Consider the following 20,435-nt stretch of genomic DNA (forward strand, 5'->3'; position numbering starts at 1 on the left):
TCTGTTCATCACAAGCACAAATAGAATAAGATTTTTCAACAATAAAAAAGTATAAACAAGGTGACAATAAAAACAGGCAAAGAAAGCAACAAAGATCTATTCCTAACACACTACCACAGTGGGTACAGGTTGTGAATATAATTATACATTAAATATGGAAAACTAAACTGTACTCATCTTACCACAGAATGCTTTTATCTTTATCATTAAAATGCGCATGGAATTGTCTAAAGATGTAGATTTATTTTCATGAATAAAATGTTGTGTTTTCTTATACTTTAGTGTGAATTTTGTCTGCAAAATGTAATTATTATAATAAATTTTTTCCTTAAAACGGTAAACAAATGGTTTTTAAAAGTGCTTTCTTTCTGCCCTATAAAGGGCATTTTGAGCCCAGAGGCCTGGAAATCTTTCCCAGCTTGTTATTAGTCATGGACCATGACAATAAAAGCTTGACAGATGGCTTCTTAAAACACCAACCACTTTTGTGGCTTTGGGAGTTTGGGAGCAAAACTGTGGTAAAATGCTAAGAGGTACTAAAAGCATGAAAGATGTCTTGAAACTGGTCTTTTGTAGAAAGAATTGCCACATTTGACAATAATAATGAAAATATAGATTTGAATCTATTAACTTCTTTACTTTGAATGAACTGTGTCCAAATCCATTTAGAGGATGTGTTTCCTGTAATTACTGTTGACCTTGTGTATCGACAGGCTGTGAAGCGCTATTTGTCGGTAAAGAAGACAGAGTTGACTTTTAGTGTGCTGAAGGCTTTATCCACAGTCAATCTATCATTAAGCCACGTCCTCGAGGGCAGAAGATTTCTGCACCGAGTTTACAGTTGAGTAGCATTTTTGGGACGGCTTTGTCCTCTCAAGGCTGCCAACAAGCCATGCATTCAGCTTTAAGGTAGGATTGATGTTATGTTTGGCAGCCATTTTGACTGCAACAGACACTACAGAGTTGGGGTTGAGAGCTAAAACTAGCACCACGTACTGACTATGAGACTACTGTTAACTTACAAGGCTGCTTTGATTGCATTTTTAAAGATGACAGTGTTAATCTCTGTAGGTTGGAAGGACAACACATATGTATTATTCCTCCAACTAGAACCTGTGTGGATCTGAATGTTTGCTGGTAGTTAGAAGCAAGGGTATTGTTAGGATTTCAGGGCAACAGGCATCAGTGTTGCCCTTCTGGCCCCTTTTTATTTCTCTCATCCTTTAATCTGTCTGACATTTTATCATCCTCTTTCTCTTCTCTTTCAGTTAAGGGTGTGCAAAAGATAGACACTTGTCAAACAATATAACAGACTTTTAGAGCTATATATACACTTACATTTGAGTTATTTTAATTAGCAATTTATTCATATTTTCTCCTAGAAAGCTCCTGGAAATGTATCTAAATGCCTGTGAAATGTTTGCATGGCAGAATTGGTCTATACATACATGGAAATATTTGACTGTTACCTAAACTGCATCACTGTAAAGAGTCCCTCTATGAAATATATAAACATGAACTTACTTTAACACCCGATTTTGATTTGTACCACAATACACACCTTGTGCTGCATGGACCGTTAAATAGTTTTTTACAGTGCACATCTCTACAGAATGAACTCATAATATACAGACACTTCAAACTCGTATATTTGTATATTTTCTGCTCAAAATATCCTGGACTGCTTTTCCAATGAATGCCAGTAGTCATTTCTGAACATGTCTGCAAAATGCATTTGACCTGTTTCATAAACTGACTTTGGAACATAAAAAAAATAGTATCCCTTAAAATTAAAATTAAAAAAACAGACAGACAAACAAACATTAACAAAATGTAAACACAACTTATGGGTAAAGAAATTTTGTTGTTTTTTTTACATAGAAAATTTTGAATTGAAATAGAAAATTGATCAGCTATGGGTCAAATCACCAGTTGAAAATAATACAATTACAGTATTGTAAGTAATTTGTCTTTCCTGGCACTAGAACCAGTGAAATTAGTTAAATATACAACTTTACCAATCAATATGATTAAAAAAAGATTAATAAGTAATTAACCCATATCTGACATCAAAAACATAATTTTTGTAAAACAGTCTAAAAGCCAACCAACACACCCAACAAAAACAAGCAGAACACAAACATCATAATGTTCACAAACATCATATAAATAATGAAGGCTGGATTGGTTAAAAAATAAAATACACACATTTTGAGATGCTTTACAGAGACACATTTTTCATTCGGACTCACAATGCAATTTGATGTATAATTTCACCAATAATTTGCAATAAAGTGTTTCTTTTCTTCTATGAGTCACTGCAGGAAATGTGTTTTTTTTCAGTTTCTTCTTGTTGAGTGTTAATGTAAGAACTTATTTGAGAGAGGATAACTGGTGCAAAATGTGTAACAAAAGGATTCATAATGGATTAAATAAACCTTTGCCCTCCACATGTAGTCAACTTGACAACTTTGATTAGTGTCAAAAAAGCTTAAATCTTTCCCCAAATTGTTTACACAAAAGACTTAATTCATATTTCAAGCCAGACAATCAGAAACAAACTTTTTTTTTCTATTGGTGAAAGCATGAATAATGAAATGGGATTTCTGCATGTAACAAAAAGTGTATGTGGCATTGCATTAGTAAAGTTTTTACTAATAAGCAGACAGGTTTTGTTTGTGAATACACTTTGAACAAAGAGTTCAAAGATTAAATACAAATGTCACACCAATAGAGCTGAGCATGTGTTCATAGCACACTTAATTATTCTGTGAAAATCTCTTACAAAATAAACATGGCATGTGACACTGAATGAGATATATTTTTGTTTCTTTGATTGTCTTAGTTGTTGACATTTTGAATGTGTCCATCAAAACATCTGCAGGACTGGTGTGGGTGACTTTGAGTTATGTGTCACTGATGCAGGAATTAAACAGTTGAAAAGGGCAAACTCTTGGAGGATGAATTTGAGACCGGATCCATTTAGCAAGCCTTTATAGGTCAATTTGTCCCTGTTCGAATATTGGAATTGGAATAAAGTGTTTACCTGATGCCTACTCGTCGGCCAGGACACTCTTGAAAACGAGATGTGCTCGTCTCAAGACGGACTCCTGGTCAAATAATTTTTAGATAGATAAAAGATAATGTCAAATGTGCAACACGTTATTGGTTTCAAAGCATGGTTACTTTTCTTCTTTCCTTTTTAGAGCAAGACAAGCATGTAACCAAATGCAGTTCATATATAGAAACGATACAACCAGCACGGATCATGACAAAGTATCTTCCCTCGTATGAGACAAAACCCCCTTCATGGTTAGTGTGAAAGGATGGATCAAATCTATGTCACTCTGAGGAGTGTCAGTCAGAGTGGGCAGCTTTCGTTTTATAACATCTGGTGAAAAGCTAACTCAACTTGAAGCTCTCATAAAAAGGGCAAATGTAGATTTGGACTGTTGAGGCCAAACGGCATACAGTATGTTATGAAGGGACTTCACTATAGGGCAAATAAAGATTTTCATTTTATGCTCGTCCAAAACAAATGCAACCTCGTCTCCTGCGATTTACGTTCATATGCAGCTACTTCACAATTGGTTAGTAGGCCCAGATCAGACAGAGTGCTTTTGAGCAGTCTGGGGCAGCTTTTTGTGATTGTTTTCAATGAGGGTGAAGCGTTTTGCTCGCTACTCTTGCGTGGCTGAGCGCCTCACGTTTTTACAGGAGCGCCATGAACACCTCGAGTTTAAAAAACTTCAACTCAGAGCAGAAAAGCACCCAATGATCTTTTATATTCTTCTCACTGTGTAATCAGATGAGTTGAGAGACGGTCGTTTGCGGTGGTTGCCTAGCAACAACAAAATTGTTAAATAAATTGTAGGCTTCTACAAAAAAAATCTGCAAAAAACGCTTTGTCTGATCGGGGCCTTAGTGTTCAGTTATATTGCAAAGAAGTAGGAGGACATTCGTATAGCACAGGGGAAAGTGTGGGTGACAAAAACACAATTCTAGAGAGATGGAGGTTTGTGTCTCGTATTAAACTAGAAATCAGTATTGTCATTTTAAAAATGTAAACAAGACCAAATTTTTACCCTAAACTATGTAATTTAATTTGTCTTAACCATACGTTAATGGTATTGTTAGATAAACACTGATGGTGAACATTTTGCAGATTTGTCTAATATTAACTTTTGCAGAAACGGTTAGTATGAATTTTGGTGTAAACATTTTGCAGATGTTTTTTCAAATATCTTGTTATAATCCAGTCATCCAGCCACCATTATGTCCCCCCCCCAAAAAAAATAAAAATAAAAAATAGTTTATATATGAACGTAATTCTGAGGAGAAAAGGTTGTCTCAACAGTGACACACATCTGTTGTTGAATTCTGATTGGCTCCAAAACTATTGTCCATTGCTTGTTGCTGACTTGCCTGACACTACAGTATTGCAATGTTGAGTCAACACTCAGGTTGCAAAGCAATTCAATACGGATGTGCCTGTGTCAGGCAAAATAATACACAAATACAAAGCCATGACAAAGAAAAAAAAACAACAGATAGAAAAGTAGATACAGACTGCAAGCTTTAACCACTGATATGAGACAACATTGGCACACTGTCACTAAGCAAATTCAACTTTAGCTTTGTGTTTAGGTGATACTGTTTTCTGGTTAATATAATAGGGAAACAAATCACCAAACATCATTGGCCTCTAGTGGTGTCGGCAGGCTTAAAAGTTAAAGCCATAAAACAATAGTAATATAACCCATAAATCATTTCAACAGTGATTTATTTAACAAATTCCATTCCTTCCGCTATAAGAAAAAATCATAAACTGTAAAATTCATTTTAGATTTTTCTATTTCAGTGTTGCAAAGGAGGCGTTCTATAAAATTTTTTTTAATTTGATTCACCACCAGTAACCTGTCGCCTTAATAGCAAATATTAATTTACATGTAGAGCCTCCACCTTAAAAATTAAGTTTTGTGTTTGCTACATGTAGTCACAGGTGGAAATACACTAGTCAAACTTTATAACGTACTCATATAAAGTCGCTGAGCTACAAAGAAAACAATAATGTGCTAGAATAATTGAACGTGTGCTATTCACAACTGTCCATTGATAGTGTGTTGTTAATCTGTACCTTACTTACTACTTTCAAGTTTTGACAAACTAAATTTTTTAACAAACGTGTTGGGTAAGACGATGATACCAGATCTTAAAAAACGTACGGTAGTATCTGTGATTAACAAATGATGAAAATAATCCTCATTAAACATTTAAAGTACACTCACTAAATGCTTCTTATTGCTTGAATGAGACACTGAAATGTACTGAATTATTATTGTCAAGTTATTAATATATTAAAAGTAATAAAAGGAGAACATTTCATAAAGATACATATTTCTAATGAAGCAAAGCATTAGCGAAGACAAAGACAAACTACTACTTCCGTCAGTTAAAAAATTATCCCTTTAGACAACTCTTTCATATTATCATATCTTCGACGCATTTAATTTATCAATGTCTCAGTTCCAATCAATGTATTAGAGCAGACTGAACCCATTTGAATAAGGAGTGGGAGAATGTGCAACATAAGGGTCAATGCAACCAATTATTGCCCTGTTTGTATCCCATACATGTGCCCCTTTATTTCACTGTAACAAATGTGTCCGAACCATTATCACTTATTCTACTATAATCTGTCTGGCCAAGTTCTTCTATAAATCAGACATTGAACATAAGGAAGCATTGTTGATGAGGAGCTGAATGAAACTATACAGGGTCCCGCCTGTTGGCTGGACCGGATAGTTAGTGTCTGAAACAACTCCCTGATGTCACCTGGCCTTGCTCTTTGTTTCGTTTCACAGGGTCTGGTTGATTTTGAGAATTCTAATATGGGGTGGGGTGCTGCTCATACCCAGGAGTGCAGATGAGTGGAAACAGGGCCAGACACATGCATGTGAGGTTAGCTTCCATCCACTCGCTGACATCCAGTGGGGGGGTCAACTCCAAACCAACCACGGGGCGACCTGACTCCCTCCCGGACAGCGACATGCACTGTCTTCCAGTTAATCCAACCACAAAACGCTACTTTGGTTCTTTAGAAGGATTAATTCTGGTTACAACCAATTTTCTTTAGTGTTATTTAAGACAAGAAAGAGACGGAAGTGTAAAAAAAAAAAAAAAAAAGAGAAAAAAAACAAGATAGCATACAGGTCATGCAGCACAAGATGGCAGACACAATGCTTTTATGAAGAAAGACGGCAAACAAATCCTGATAAAGACAAGACAACAAGGCACGATGACAGGCAAAAGATTCGACCAATCAGACAGGTCAGGAATTAGATGTAGACAGGTCTTACCAATGCGGTCCAATCGGTCAATGGCGACCGTTTCGAAAGCGCGTCGCATCATGGGGTACTCTTCTAGCACCTCATTGAAATGATCAACAGAGAGGGAGAAGAGTCGACAGTAGGTGTCTGCACGCACGCTCGCAGTTCGTCTGCCCTTGGTGAGCAGACAGATCTCTGTATGGCAGGAACACAGAGAGACAAAGAAGGAAGACAAAGAGTGAGAGCACGAAAAAATTTGACACGTGAAGAAACAGTAACAGAAGTGGACAGTGCAGAGGGACATTAAGGAAATCATCCCATTAATTGCAATACAGATTACCATACAGATGAACCTCGAGTACAAAAGAAGCAGAAGCTAATGTGAATGTAAATAAAATGAGAAGCCGCGGTGCTGTCACTTGCATTATACTAAGATAATTCATCATCCTGCACAGAGCTAATGATCCCATAATATGATACAGTAGTCCAGTTTAAAAAAAAGCCTGTCAGGCATCACTGCATCAATGTACTGCATCAGTTCTCCCCTGTTTAGTTATCCAATGTAATGGATAACTAAACAGGGGTATGGTTACGTAGCATTCCTGTTCAGCCGTTGTAGTTTCTTACAAGAAGAGATGTGAAGAGAACACATTTGCTTTGTTATCTTTAGAACAATCCAATTAAAACACTTGACCGTGCAGCTCCCCTCACATCAGATAATAACATAGTATAAACCTTGTTTCCTGTGTGTGTATACGTAGCTACATTTACCTCTAAAATTAAATGTAAAAGCACTATACACACTCACTTACTGAGATTACAAAAGACAGATTGTCCTAAAAGACAATATATGCCTGTAATACACACACATATGAATGGGACAATAACCAATATGATTAGAAATCTCAATAAAAAAAGTATAGTAAATGTAGCAATCCAGCAATGTAACAAATACATTACCACTACAAGTAACTCCTGCATTTAAAATCACACTTAAATAAAAGAACATAAGTATTAACAGCAAAATAAAGTACAGAAAGTAAAAGTACTTCAGGAAAATGTCATGCATAAATGCGTAAGCAGCATTTTACTGTTGTAGCTAGTTGAGCTGAAGCAAGTTTTAAGTACTTTATATTCAGTTACGTAGTTAAGACCAGTTCTGCTACACACATTTGTATACATTCTTTTTCTCATTTGTGAAATTTTGTGAAATATTAGATCTTAGAATTTGACCTCATAAATGAAACCACCTGAGAAGTTTAGAGTAAGAATCTCTCTTGGCTGAATTGCGGAGTTCACAATTCAAAAAGGTTGGAACTACTGATTTCATTTTCATACTTATTATCATGATCAAATTTGTTATGTACAATCCTAATCTGCAAAGTAACTAGCGATTATAATGTCCGGATAAATGTTGTGGAGTAAGAGGTAAACGTAGAATAGAATGGAAATATGAATAAGTATCTCAAAGTTGTACTTAAGTATAGTGCTTGAGTAAATGTACTTAGTTAATGTCCAACACTGCTTTTTATTATCAATACACCACACACAGGACTGGGCAGTGGTCTTTTCAGGTTGGCCCTTGTTATAACTCTGCTACAGCAGATCATAAAAAATCATATCTCCGACTGAAAATTTTACTTTGGATGAAATCCTGGCATTCAAATTGCAATACAGAAATTGGTCATTTTTTCTTAGCAGGATGCTTATTATTGCTAATACTTATTCTAGTGCTAAAATCTTTTGAGGAGCAATTAGATGATTGCAAACAGAACTCATGTTGAGTGAAAAAGGTCATGCTGTTAATTCAGCCTAAAGTAATTGGACCAAAAATGTTAATGACCAAAATAGAATCCAATTTCTACAATACAATGATTAGACAAGATGATTTCATACAACATGTGTTTAGAAACCTAATCTCAGAATTGCTGCTGGACTATTTGCTGCCTGTAAAAGATGTGCAAACCAATATGATTTTCCTCACCTGAGCATCTTATGTAGCTAGCAGTAAATAAATGAATATGTGTGCCACTGTAGATATGTGATGGTAACACCTGACATTCACTGCGTCTAATTTAGGGTTTTAGTGAATCAGTGACACAAGGCACAACTAAGTTCACTATCTATCTGCCCCCCATTCCTTCAGCGTACATTTTTTTTCTTCTCTTTATAAGCTTGTAAAACAGTACCCGTCTTTTAAGTATCTTCCCTTGGCTTCTGTTCAGTGCTGTTCAACCACCAACAGCACTCAACCTCCACCCACATTTGCACTTCTGTCCAATCTACAGCACAAATCCCATCTTCATTAAATCGTTAAATGTTAACTTGTCGTGATGACTTTGCTACACCATGAGCTGTCACGAAAATAGAGCACAGAGTGCACAAGATGTGAGAGCAACACTCAAGCTGTGGGTGTGAATAAGGTGTTAGTGCTGTCATAATAAAAAAAGCTCCCTTTAATTGGTACCTCTGTTAACACAAGAAGAAAGAGAGAAAAAACTACAGAGAGAAAGAACGAAAAACCTGCTTGTTACATGTAGTTTCACAAAGGGTGGAGAAACAGAGGCAGACACAAAGACAGATTGTGAGTGGTCGATCCACAAGTCTGCATGATGCCGTGTGGGTACATCCAGAAGTAAATGTGTTACATGACAGTGGAATATAAGGTGATAATTTGTGGGCTTTACAAGTGCTGGTAAGCAGAGCGTGGCTAGATGTTTCCCACTGCTTTTAGTCTTTATGCTAAACTAAACTAACCATCTTGTAGTTCTAGCTTTATATCACACAGACAAAAGAGTGGCATCAATCTTCTCATTGACCTCTTAACAACAACGTGGATAAGCATATTTCCCAAAATGTCAGTTCTTTGAAAAGTATAATTTGGAGAACTTTTAGCAAGGCATGCAGGATTGTTTTTGCCAAGGCGACCCAACCTACCTGTATGAGTCTTTAATAAAGCAACAAGGATGAGAACTCTTGCCCGCAACCCAGATTAGACTAGCAGAAATCGGATTACAGGCATATGTGGTGGTAGCCAAAGATTTTGCCCTTCATTTTATGTTCCGCTTATATTCAAAAACATCAGTGAGGCGGACACTTTGCTCCACCTAGCTCTGTTGGATTCAGGTAGCCATATCACCACATAACTGAATTTTACCAGCAGTAGAATAATGGAGCAACAGTGAGAGACAAAACTTTGTTTTTTCTCACTTTCAAACTGCACTAATTCAATTCAGTCAGACTAAACTGAACTCCAGTTGTGAGTGATTGTTGTGTGAAAAGATGAAATTTGACAATGAGCTGACAGGAACGTTTTTATTTTTAGACTGTGTTTAGGTCCACTGTTTTAACACTATATACATTCATCATACTGTACATCAAAATGTTCAGCTACTGTATTCTCCTACTTTCTCTCAAAATATGAATATCCATGTGTGGCTTACTTATGATTTAGGTGGTTCTCTACTCAAGTAGTCAAGTAGTTACTCTTACTCAACTTTTTTGATGACTACTTTTACTTAATCCATGTTAAAAGTACTAATAAATTAACAGCATTAAAGCATGTGTGGAATGGACATATTTTGCTTTGTGTGTGTGTGTGTGTGTGTGTGTGTGTGTGTGTGTAAGGCAAGGCCCTGTTATCACTTCACATTATGCAGTTTTACACGTGTCTGTTGCCTAGCTACAAGGCATCACAGTTGACCCCATGAACATTTGTGTGTTATGGGAGCGGTTGGGTTTGTTTGTTGTCTTCCTTGTCCTCTGTGTCTGTCCATGTTGCTGGAGCGATTCTGGGTCTTAGCCACAGCCATAACATTGTGGTAATGTGCCATCCCTTCATGTGCCACATAGATACTCTCATGGTAACCAGCTCCCCTTCTCCTTATCTTTACATGGTTGTGAGCGAGGAGAGCGGGAGTCCCATATGACTAAGACATTCAAGCCCAATAGGGATTTTCATGTCTTTCACTGTCCTAGCAGTACACTCTATCAGTCCCTTAGCCTCAGAGTGACTTCACTACAGAGCTGTGTGGTACCAATATGTAATCTTATTCACGGAGGCCCAGGAGTGATTACTAGGATACCTTTTTAGCATGCAGGCATGGCATTGCCCGTGGTTGGAGCTGCTTTGTGACCTACTGTCCTCATAGATGTACTGCTCATGACTATGCTAATAGTTTCTTGTGGCTGGGCTCGGTTTTGTTTCTTGTTGCTTGTCTACCTCTGAGACTGTTGGCCTGGTTGTAAGGGGAGTGTGAATCATCTGAGAAAAGGGGGGAAAGTGAGGTGCCTGGTATGTACAGCCAGCTGTTCCCAACACAGGGTTCATCTACTAATGCCATACAAACGGGTAAGAATACCAGCTGGGCAGAAGGCAACAGCAGGTGGCCGGGCACAGACAGAACACAGCAAAATGAACAATGTGCCCGTTATTATTTGGACAGATACAACACTGGATTTTAATTAAAAGATTAAATGGTACTCTACTGTATGTTCTTTGTATGCTTTTTTCCTTTTCATTGGACTGATTTTAGATGCTGATCTTTCACTGTAAACTCTCCTCAGCTTCCTGCACTACTTATTGCACTTACAGTATAAACTCCTTTGTATTCCTCTAAATCAATCTGTACCCAGCTGTTATTTGTGAATCTCTGCACTGAGTGAGAGCACACCACACAGCAAACACATCAAAATTAGAGTTATGTTGTGGTACAAAATAACCTTCAAAATGTTTAGACAAAGATTGAAAAAGATAATCCAAAAATCCCTAAAAAGCTGCCTCAACACATTTCCTGGATTTATAAATTTGGTCTCCAGAGGTCAATTTTCAGGGTTTGTTGAGACTCGTGGTAGTTAACAGTCTAGCACTTTATCGCCAGTAGGAAGCCTAGTAATCTGGTAATAAACTGTTGGTAACTGATAATTTTTTTCTGTTGCTCAGACAAAACAATTTGTCTTGCCATCAAGTGTTGGCATGGGTGTTCTTCACTGGGTTCTGACATTTCATGTACTAAAGGTTAATCAATTAACTGAGAAAATGAGAGATTAATTGATAATACAAATCATTTTTAGCTGCAGCTCTATTCCAGTCCTTAAAGAGAAATTTTGCTGATTTAAGATCCAGCTCTGTGTCATGGCAGTGTGGGCAGTGTGTGCAGATGACTGGTGCTTCCCTCCGTGGCCTCAGCACGCCAAGCTCACGCTTCACGTCATCCCGATCTCAGCGGACTTCCATGGGGCTCTGTGGGTTTTTCTGCCATTGAGGGACGCCAAACACTGTCCATGTGCATACTCTGCCATGACACAGAGCTGGTTTAAAATTGGCAAAGTATCCCTCTAAACCAGATTTTTTTGGGCCAGTTGGGGGCAGCAGAAACTAAACTTTTTACTTGTTTGCAAACAGCTGTTTAATTACACATCAAACACATACAGAGCAACATTATCATTTATTTGTAGTCGTGAATGCTACCCAGCCACCTGATGAACGTAAGTCCAATATTCACTCTCTTTTAGCTCTATTTTTGGTCTCTACCCACTCCTGAAGGAAATATCTGTCTGTTTAGCTAAATGCTCCAATACGTTTACCAGCTGGAAACGGCAGTCTGCTGCAGCCGAAAGCGATGCTATCAGAGCGGTGAGAGTGAACCAAACATAAAGTTTAGGATTCATCACTAAGGGTGACCCCTTTTCACATGACATTGTCCTTTGATACACATTTAGTATGAAAATATGGACTACAGTCACTTTAAGATAATTACATGTGAGTCACCAGAGGGCCACCAGGGGATAAACAAGACTAAATGTTTTAGCTTCCTGAAAGACTTTTTGTACTGTACTGTTTGTGCTCTGTCAAAAGCCTTAATTAGAATTTATCTGATGATATGTGAGCATCTAACTATCAAAATATAGCAATACTGGAAACAATAGCCAGTTAAACTGTTGCAATTTATTTTCTTTTTGTCTGATATTGTTTGATAGATGCACTAATACTCACTGCCACTAGGATCCATTTGTCAGAGCCTTATTGGCCGAAGGTTTTTATTCTGACGTTTTAGCTTGTTTTTTGAACAAGATCTACTTGTTCTGTGCCACAATGAATCTTTAGCAGAATATCTCTTGAGCTGCAGCCCCAGAGGATTAATTGTTTGAACAGCACTGCAACTGCCACATATCTTACCATATGACATGTCCACTCTATGCAGAATTTAAAACGCACCCCAATCCCATATTTAAAGCAAGTTATACACTAGTGACATGACAGCAGTACTGTGGTTTGAACAAGCAGGAAAAAGAAACTAATTTCTTTTTTCTTTATTCACTGCCTTCCCTACTCGCCTGTGAGACATGAACTGCATGCAGCAAGACACACCAAAGCGAAGGTATTCTTAGACTCCTCAGCATCCTTTCATAGGGATGAAATATGCAAGAACCTTTAAAATAGGAAATTTTGCTTTGCTTTCACATTGACAAAATCTGCAGGCAGATATTGTCATGTCTGAGTAAACAACGTGCAATGAAATTACATTTGACATTTTAAAAATTAATGATATCTGTAATGTTTTGGAGAGGGAATGGGACTTGTGCCGAGAAAAAGAGATAGGAAGACAGAGAACAGGCTGAGGGAATAGCTCCTGATTTTACACAGAAGGAACGACTAGCTGCTCTTGTTAGTGCCAAGTCTATGCAGCAGGAACGAATAGAGGGGAGAAGAGTTTGTGTGTTGTGTTTGTGTGTATGCCTGTGTGTGTATGCCTGTGTGTGTGTGTGTGTGTGTGTGTGTGTGTGTGTGTGTGTGTGTGTGTGTGTGTGTGTGTGTGTGTGTGTGTGTGTGTGTGTGTGTGTGTGTGTGTGTGAGGGTAAGGGTAAGGGTGGGGGAGGATCCTCTGTGTGTCCTAAGGGATGCCAGTTCCACGCCTTGGCCTACTCCAACAACCAGATGAGTGGTTACGTAACTGCAGAAGCTGTCTAACGTCCAACACTGGTTAATGAGAATCTAGATCTACAATAACTTAACTTCAAACAGCATCAAACGCAAGACCTGAGGCTAGACTCACGTCTCAATATATAACCGTATGAACATACTGTAGCATACGTGCCTGTCCGTATGGTGTTCTGGTATGGCAGTACCCACATGTGTTTGCATTTTCATGTAGAAAAATTATTATTTCAAATAGAATTTTTAAATTGTTACGTTTTTGTTCTAACCTCCAAAGTAGGATCCATCTGTTAGCTTCATCTCCTTGCTGAACTTGGTGATGACACTTGCAACACCATGTTGAATGAAGTACATCTTCTTGCCGACCGTGCCTTCTCGGATAATGTAGTCGTTGGGTTGAAAGACCTCAAACTTCAACTTGCTCAGCATCCCCGTCACAAAGTTGGGGTCCGCATTGGCAAACAAAGGCATGGTGGCCACGAGCTTACGGCAATTAAAGTTGACAATTTCCTGGTGGAGAAAAAGAAGAAAGTCTTGGTCAAACAGATGAGATCATCATGTCATAAATAATTCAGTACTTTCCACCTACAGCTTGAAAATTGAGCATCGGTTTTAGTAGTCGGACACAAAACACCACCACAAATCCTTCATCTCTGCTGCTTTTATCTGCAGGCATAAATGAATTGGATGCAATGAATTGGATGCATATTGCTGCTTTATCCCTAATACTTCTAAAGCACTTCCCATCACTCTTGAGAAGAAACTTTTTGGCACACGAGTCAGATCCTGATGAGTTTGCCCTCTGGTGCCGGCTGCAGGCCATCTTTCCGGTCTCATCCTGTCCCCTCAGACCCAGCAGGAGATTAGGAGCTTGTTGTCTGTTTACCCACACATCTCTGTTGCTGTGCAGATGGAAAGCCGGGGCACTTGGCATTTGCGGTGGTGTGTTGCTGACCCCCCATGAGGGATAACTCTCCTCCAGTGACAACAGGACATCATCAGAGAGATAACCAATCTCTGGGATGCTCGCAAAGAGATGTTAGCTTAGCCTCAGATGCCGGTGTCAGCTAATGCTACGGGGCTCTGACCTCAATCATGCACCAGAAGTAATGAATTAGATAGTAAGCAATTGTCATGCCCAGCCAGGAGTCCTCTTGGGGAAACAATCTTTGGCTATGCCTATTTAAAGATTTGTCATATGGAGAATAAGAGGCGGGTGGGGTGGGGGGTCTGGCTGTTATCTTATATATATATATATATATATATATATATATATATATATATATATATATATATATATATATATATATATATATACAAAACATGTAAATATATACTGTTTATATATACATATACACATATATATACATACATATACACATATATATACATATATATACACACACATATACATACATATATATATATATATATATATATATACACACATATATATATATATATATATATATATATATATATATATATATATATATATATATATATATATATATACACAGTATATATATTTACATGTTTTGTTTATTGTTTATAATTGGTTTTGCTGCTCTGAAAATCACCTTGCAGAAATGTAACACTGTGGTCTGTCTGTGGTAATACAGTACAGCAGGGGCTGTTTGGAAAATTCTTCCTGTTGGAGCATTAATGGACATCTGAAATCTCAACCACAGCTGCTGAATAGCAAACTATTTAATGCAATGCCATTTTCCTTTTCTTTGAGTTCATCTTTGCTTGTGCGTCGTTGTTGACCACGTTGTTAAGTCTCACGTCTCAGCAGATGAATTTGAAATGAATTCTACCATTGTCAATAGCTGCACACCAGGATGATTAACTGAGAACTTTGCTGTAAGCATGATTACCTTGACCTACATACCAAACCCAAAGCGGTTTAATCCACTGAAACAGAGTTGTCATGTGAACCAGTCATAATTGCTTGACGCAGGCTCATTCTGGCACACCTGTTTGACAGACTCATGCAAGACTTGTGATCAATGACATGCCAGAATCAGTTAAAGTATACTTGGGCTGATTTCATGGCCCTACTTTGACTCAGAGAGTCTGAGTGCTGCTAAGTGGAGCTGATTCTGATCGCAAAATGACTTATAAGTCAGCACCCCCAAAATTGTGCTGGACACTTAGTCTGATATGATTATAGGAGTTGGCAAAAGCAAGCTCATTTAGGGAGGTGGCACTGGCACTCGCATGAAGGTTGGCATTACTCATCTAGCTTTTTCCAAGGATGGTCAAAGAGCAGAAGAGGTGAGCGGTGTAGGTACCGAAAATAATCTAGCTAAAACCTGTCATAATTGTTAATGGATGCAGCATTCAGTAATCTTTCAAAGCCAAGTATTTTCCTTGCTTTGTTTCACTCTCTGTACAATTCTGACACGTTCTAAGCCACACTTTTGTAAACTGCTTCTGATTTTGTATGTTTTTCGTTGGGTTTCTTGAAAACTGTAACAAAATTAGATAATCACACATGCTTCTATGATAGTAATTATGGAAATAACAATCAACCCTCAAGTGACCTAATCCTCTAATGGATGTTCAGACAAAAACCTTCATTTTTAGAAACTGGGAATAAACAGGCCACAATACCTGTCATAACTGACACATCTTAAGTACAAATATTTGCTATATATTTGCTCCGGCGCGACTCAGTTTGTTTTTACCCATCTGTCCCGTGGGCATAGTTTTCATTGTGCAACACTGTCTCTATGCAGATTTTAATTTCGCTTGCTGTGCACAGTGGACCAATAAGCCTGTAAGGTGTTTATTTGTAGTAAGCCATACCTTTAAATCCCTGCCCCTCCCCATGAGTGTCTAAAATCTTGCAGAAACTCCCCACCCTACTGTATGGTGACTTAATGGGGCTACATGAGAGATGGTCACGATTCCTACACTTGCTTTGCTTTATAGTCTTCTCCTCTCCCATCCACCTACAGTATGCTTTATTACCAATGTAATCTGCTGATATCAAGTCAACCAGGAATTTAACAAGTCACTGACTCCACGATAAACTTCCAATATTCCTTCTCATTACCTCTTTTTGTGAATATTATACAGTATACTCAGTCGATACTCAAGCTGTGTATCTGTGCTACACTGATGACTTGTAAATATTGTAAATAAAAGAGTGATTGTTCAACAGCTCTGGAGCTCAGGTTGTTTATCACAAGTGACAGTGAGGCTCAGGTAACATTTCTGTGCAGAATATTTTCACATCTTGACGGATGCTCAGTCTGGGTTCACCCAGGATGCTGAGGAGAATCCGTTTTGCAGTTTTTGTCCTTTGACCTTGTAAATTGAGATGACAGGTGTTTTGTTTTCACTTTCCGTTCCTGCGCACTTAAAGGTGCCAAATGAAGATTCACTCTTCATTTTAAGGGAATAAACTCATTCATGTTCCCAAACTAAAACCACTGTGTGACAGCTTACCTGTCAAGAACTTCTTCTTTTTTTTTGATTTAAGATGTATTTTTTACCTGTTCCAAAAATAAAAATCTTCAAATGGACACTCTCAAAAAGACTTAATAAATGTTGCTTAGTAAAAGAACCAATTTCTCAATTCAGTTTAGGTTCTCAAGGGAGAAGCAGCCTCACCTCTTTGAGAGGGTCGTTGAGTTCACTCAGGATGTTGTCCTCATCAAAGATTTTGCCTTGGTAGCGATGTTCATAGTAGTCGTGGATTTTCTGCCGCATGTCTGCCGGAAGCTTGTGGAAGGACATGTATTGCTCCACTTGCTTGTACTGAGAAGGCATAGAAAGCAGAGGGATTTCAGTTGCTTGTTGCATGTATATGTACACCAAATATTCAAACTGCAGTCCTATTAAGTCATACAAACAGGCAGAGTACACCTTAATGAACAAAGCTCTGAGTGTGTATTTGTGTCTCTGTATTGAGGACAAACCGTGCTCTCACATAGTCACAGTGCCATGTCCTTGGTTGTGTGTGTGTGTCTGTGTGTGTGTGTGTGTGTGTGTGTGTGTGGGCAGGTGGTGAAGCAGGAACAAGTACAGGCCCGGGGCTATGTCAGACCAAGGTAGCAGTTCTGATTATCTCACCCATGCAGGAAGCCCAGTCCTAATAGGCAACCAAGCTATGATCTAATGTAAACTAGCAAGGTAAACCAGGTATCGTGCAGAGATTTAGGAGTTGCATAGTCAACGAACCAGATGGTAGAGATTGCATGACTTATATTAGCACTTGCAGAGGTGATGCCAAAGGGATTCTCTCTTTTTTGTCTGCAATTATTTTGTATTTGTTTTCTGTTTAAGGTGAAATGTATGTAAAGCTCTTTGAAACTTGCCTTGCCAACAAACCGTTAATGTATCATTATTACAGGTTATGATTGGAACATTTTTCACCTAACTCCACCTTCAGGGCACATTAACTAGCTAAACATAAAGAAAATATGAGTGCATTTCAAAATTATTTAGCAGTAATTACTGTCTAAAAGTTATAAAACCAACATTTTTAAGTCATATTTATACTGCAAAGAAACATAATTTTTTTTCTAAATTAATTAAAGCGGTATTTACAATTAGAACTATTTCCATTACATCCATAATTTAGCAGTTATTTTGTTGTGATTTTCAGATACATATACTTCTAATGAAAACATAGATATGCAATTAAAATCTAATTCAGAGAATATTTACAGTAATTTAAATGACTGGGTAAATAACTGTTTAATTAGTTATTAGTTGTGCTTGACAAACAATTTTCACCAAGCACAATATACGTATTTAAGTTCTCTGGATTTTAGAGGGATGTATCTCCCAAAGAGCAAATGAGAATTTTAAATAAATACATAATGATATTAAAACCATTGCGGTTATTATTGTTTCTCACAGTGCAGTACACAGGCCAGAGGAAGAGGGAAGGATGAAGAAAATAGATGAAATATTTTGTGACCTCACTATCAGAAAGCCAGATGGCCTGTGACTCTACTTTTTTTTTCTTATTGCACATGCATGGCTGGACACAGGACTGTTTTCATTTGTGCAATACTGCCAGTAATAAAGATGCAAGAAGGATCCTGTATGTGGTAAATAATTGTGTCCTAGAGGAAGTTCAAATTCTGTCCACATTAACCTGAAGGCAAGTATTGACCCAAAGGAGAGGGAAAACAAGAAAATACTTCAGCGCATCTACTTTGATCAGTCTCTGTTTCATCACACAGGCTTTCCACGGACAGGTCCAGGGTCGCGAAAACAATCTTCCCAGCCAGTCCAAGGCCTGACACCTGAAAATAAACTCTCTCCCGCACTGCCTCTGGTAATCACAGTAGAGCAGTGGGTAAGAGCCAACAGTAGCTGGGAGGTTGGTAGTCCAGTCCACTGGCAGGCTCTATGACCAGTGTGATGAGATGGGTCAGTGAGAGAGAAGACACTGGAGTCACAATGCCTCCTTCATTAATTCCTCTTGCGGCTGTTGAAAGGTGATACTGTGATTTAGTTTACAGTAGAAGCTGGAGAGTGATGCACAGAGTCAGGCACTGAGCATGATATGACGTCCCCGATGCTTCAGGTTTGATATGTGGCCTCCGGCTTTAGGTCAAGTTTTCATAATGATGACTTATTTTTTTAAATGTTTTTATTGTATTGGTTAATTATCCAGTAATACTTTCGTATGGAGAAATTTAGAGAAATGCTGTCTACATTCCTCCTCCTTATCCAGGTCTCTCTTTGTGTGTCTCTCTCTCTCTCTCTCTCTCTCTCTCTCTCTCTCTCTCTCTCACAGTGATTCAGCATCAAGGCATTCCAGAAGGCATGTTTTGAGACCATCCTATCCTTCCACCCTGTCTTATGCTTCCTCTGATTCTTTTATAGCTTTCTCTTAGTTTGTTTAATGATGGCCTTCCTTTCTTTAATCATTTTTATTTTATTAACATAAGAGATCACGATAAAGGTTTCTGTAATAAGTAAAATATAGGTAAAACATATCGACATTCTCTTCCCTCCTCATCTTCTCATAAACATCCTCTGACCTTAGCTACCGTCTAACCCCACACCAACATCCCTCTCTCCATGTTTCCAACCCCCCGGCTATGGCAGTGATAGATGTAATGACTACAGGCTGAGCACCCTGAACCCATCCCTGCTGCTCCTCAGCCTGCTCCACTGATATGCACAGCCATGCAGCAAATCAGCCCGAGCTGAATCTGGCTACACACTGGGGCTCTGTTACCACGGACAAGGCATTCACAGACTCAAAGTTGTCAGTTTGATGCCCGTAGGGATGTTGAATGGCTAAAGTGGGATGTAGATTAAGCAGATTTGCTGCGGAGCAGATGTACATCACATACTGAGCAAGACACATGTCACTAATTCAAACAGTGACTTCGAACGGCTGACTTGTTTGCTGTGGGCGACCCTCTGTCATTCATTTTTGGCCGAATGTTCTGTGACATCTGTGAATCTGGCAATGATCAATCATATAATTATGTTTTCAATTATGATACATTCTAGCTTATAAAGAAATCAGTTCCATGCTGTGAGTTAAATACCCATTCCAATGATAATGGTGTTATGCAGCAAAGTGTTTTTTTCTGTGTGACTTTTTTTGATCTGCTAACAGTTCTGTTGTCAATCCCAACCTGAATTAATGACCAGACCTGCTGATTATTAGTGTGATGATGCCATTTTATTTCTCTCCAAATGTTAGAGGATGATGAAACTGAATAATTGGCATTCATGATCCCGTTCAGATTAACTTTTTTTGTTAAAGTTAATCTGAATGCATGATGTTGACTAGATTAATTGTCTCCTTATGTGGATTTCACCATTTCCACCACTTTTTTTTTTTTATTAATTTGAGTGGTGGGTGACTTTGTACCATAATGATACTGCAGCAACAATTAGTATTGTATTTTGCATAAGGCATGAAAGCTTCTGCTTCAAATGATGAATTTTAAGTGCCATGTTATGTATAATAACACCGCACCAAAAATCACAGAGGGTTTTTTACTCTAGATTGTCATTGACTACAGAAGCGGCTGGCAAGGTCAGGCCTGCGTTTTAGAATTAATTTAGAACGTTGAAATGCTTTTAAGGTATAAATTAATGAACTGGTATTTTAGCATGTCCTGGTAAAGTCACAGCCAAGGTGACTCTGCCGACACCTACAACCTTCTGCAGGATAA

The 20,435-nt window shown here is 38.2% G+C and overlaps 1 protein-coding gene across 2 annotated transcripts in view; it reads right to left on the minus strand.

Moving 5' to 3' along the window:
* The window catches only part of hcn1 (hyperpolarization activated cyclic nucleotide-gated potassium channel 1), a 107,412-nt gene that overhangs the window by 1,920 nt on the left and 85,057 nt on the right, over positions 1-20,435 (minus strand). For both annotated transcript variants that reach the window (XM_028602296.1, XM_028602297.1), the window contains exons 5-7: positions 16,891-17,037; positions 13,536-13,776; positions 6,360-6,524 (exon numbers count right to left, since the gene is read on the minus strand). In XM_028602296.1, coding sequence (XP_028458097.1) covers positions 6,360-6,524; positions 13,536-13,776; positions 16,891-17,037 — 553 coding nt within the window. The remainder of the gene's footprint in view (positions 1-6,359; positions 6,525-13,535; positions 13,777-16,890; positions 17,038-20,435) is intronic.

The sequence above is a fragment of the Perca flavescens genome, chromosome 16 (assembly GCF_004354835.1).
Source record: "Perca flavescens isolate YP-PL-M2 chromosome 16, PFLA_1.0, whole genome shotgun sequence".
In the NCBI taxonomy this organism is placed as follows: domain Eukaryota; kingdom Metazoa; phylum Chordata; class Actinopteri; order Perciformes; family Percidae; genus Perca; species Perca flavescens.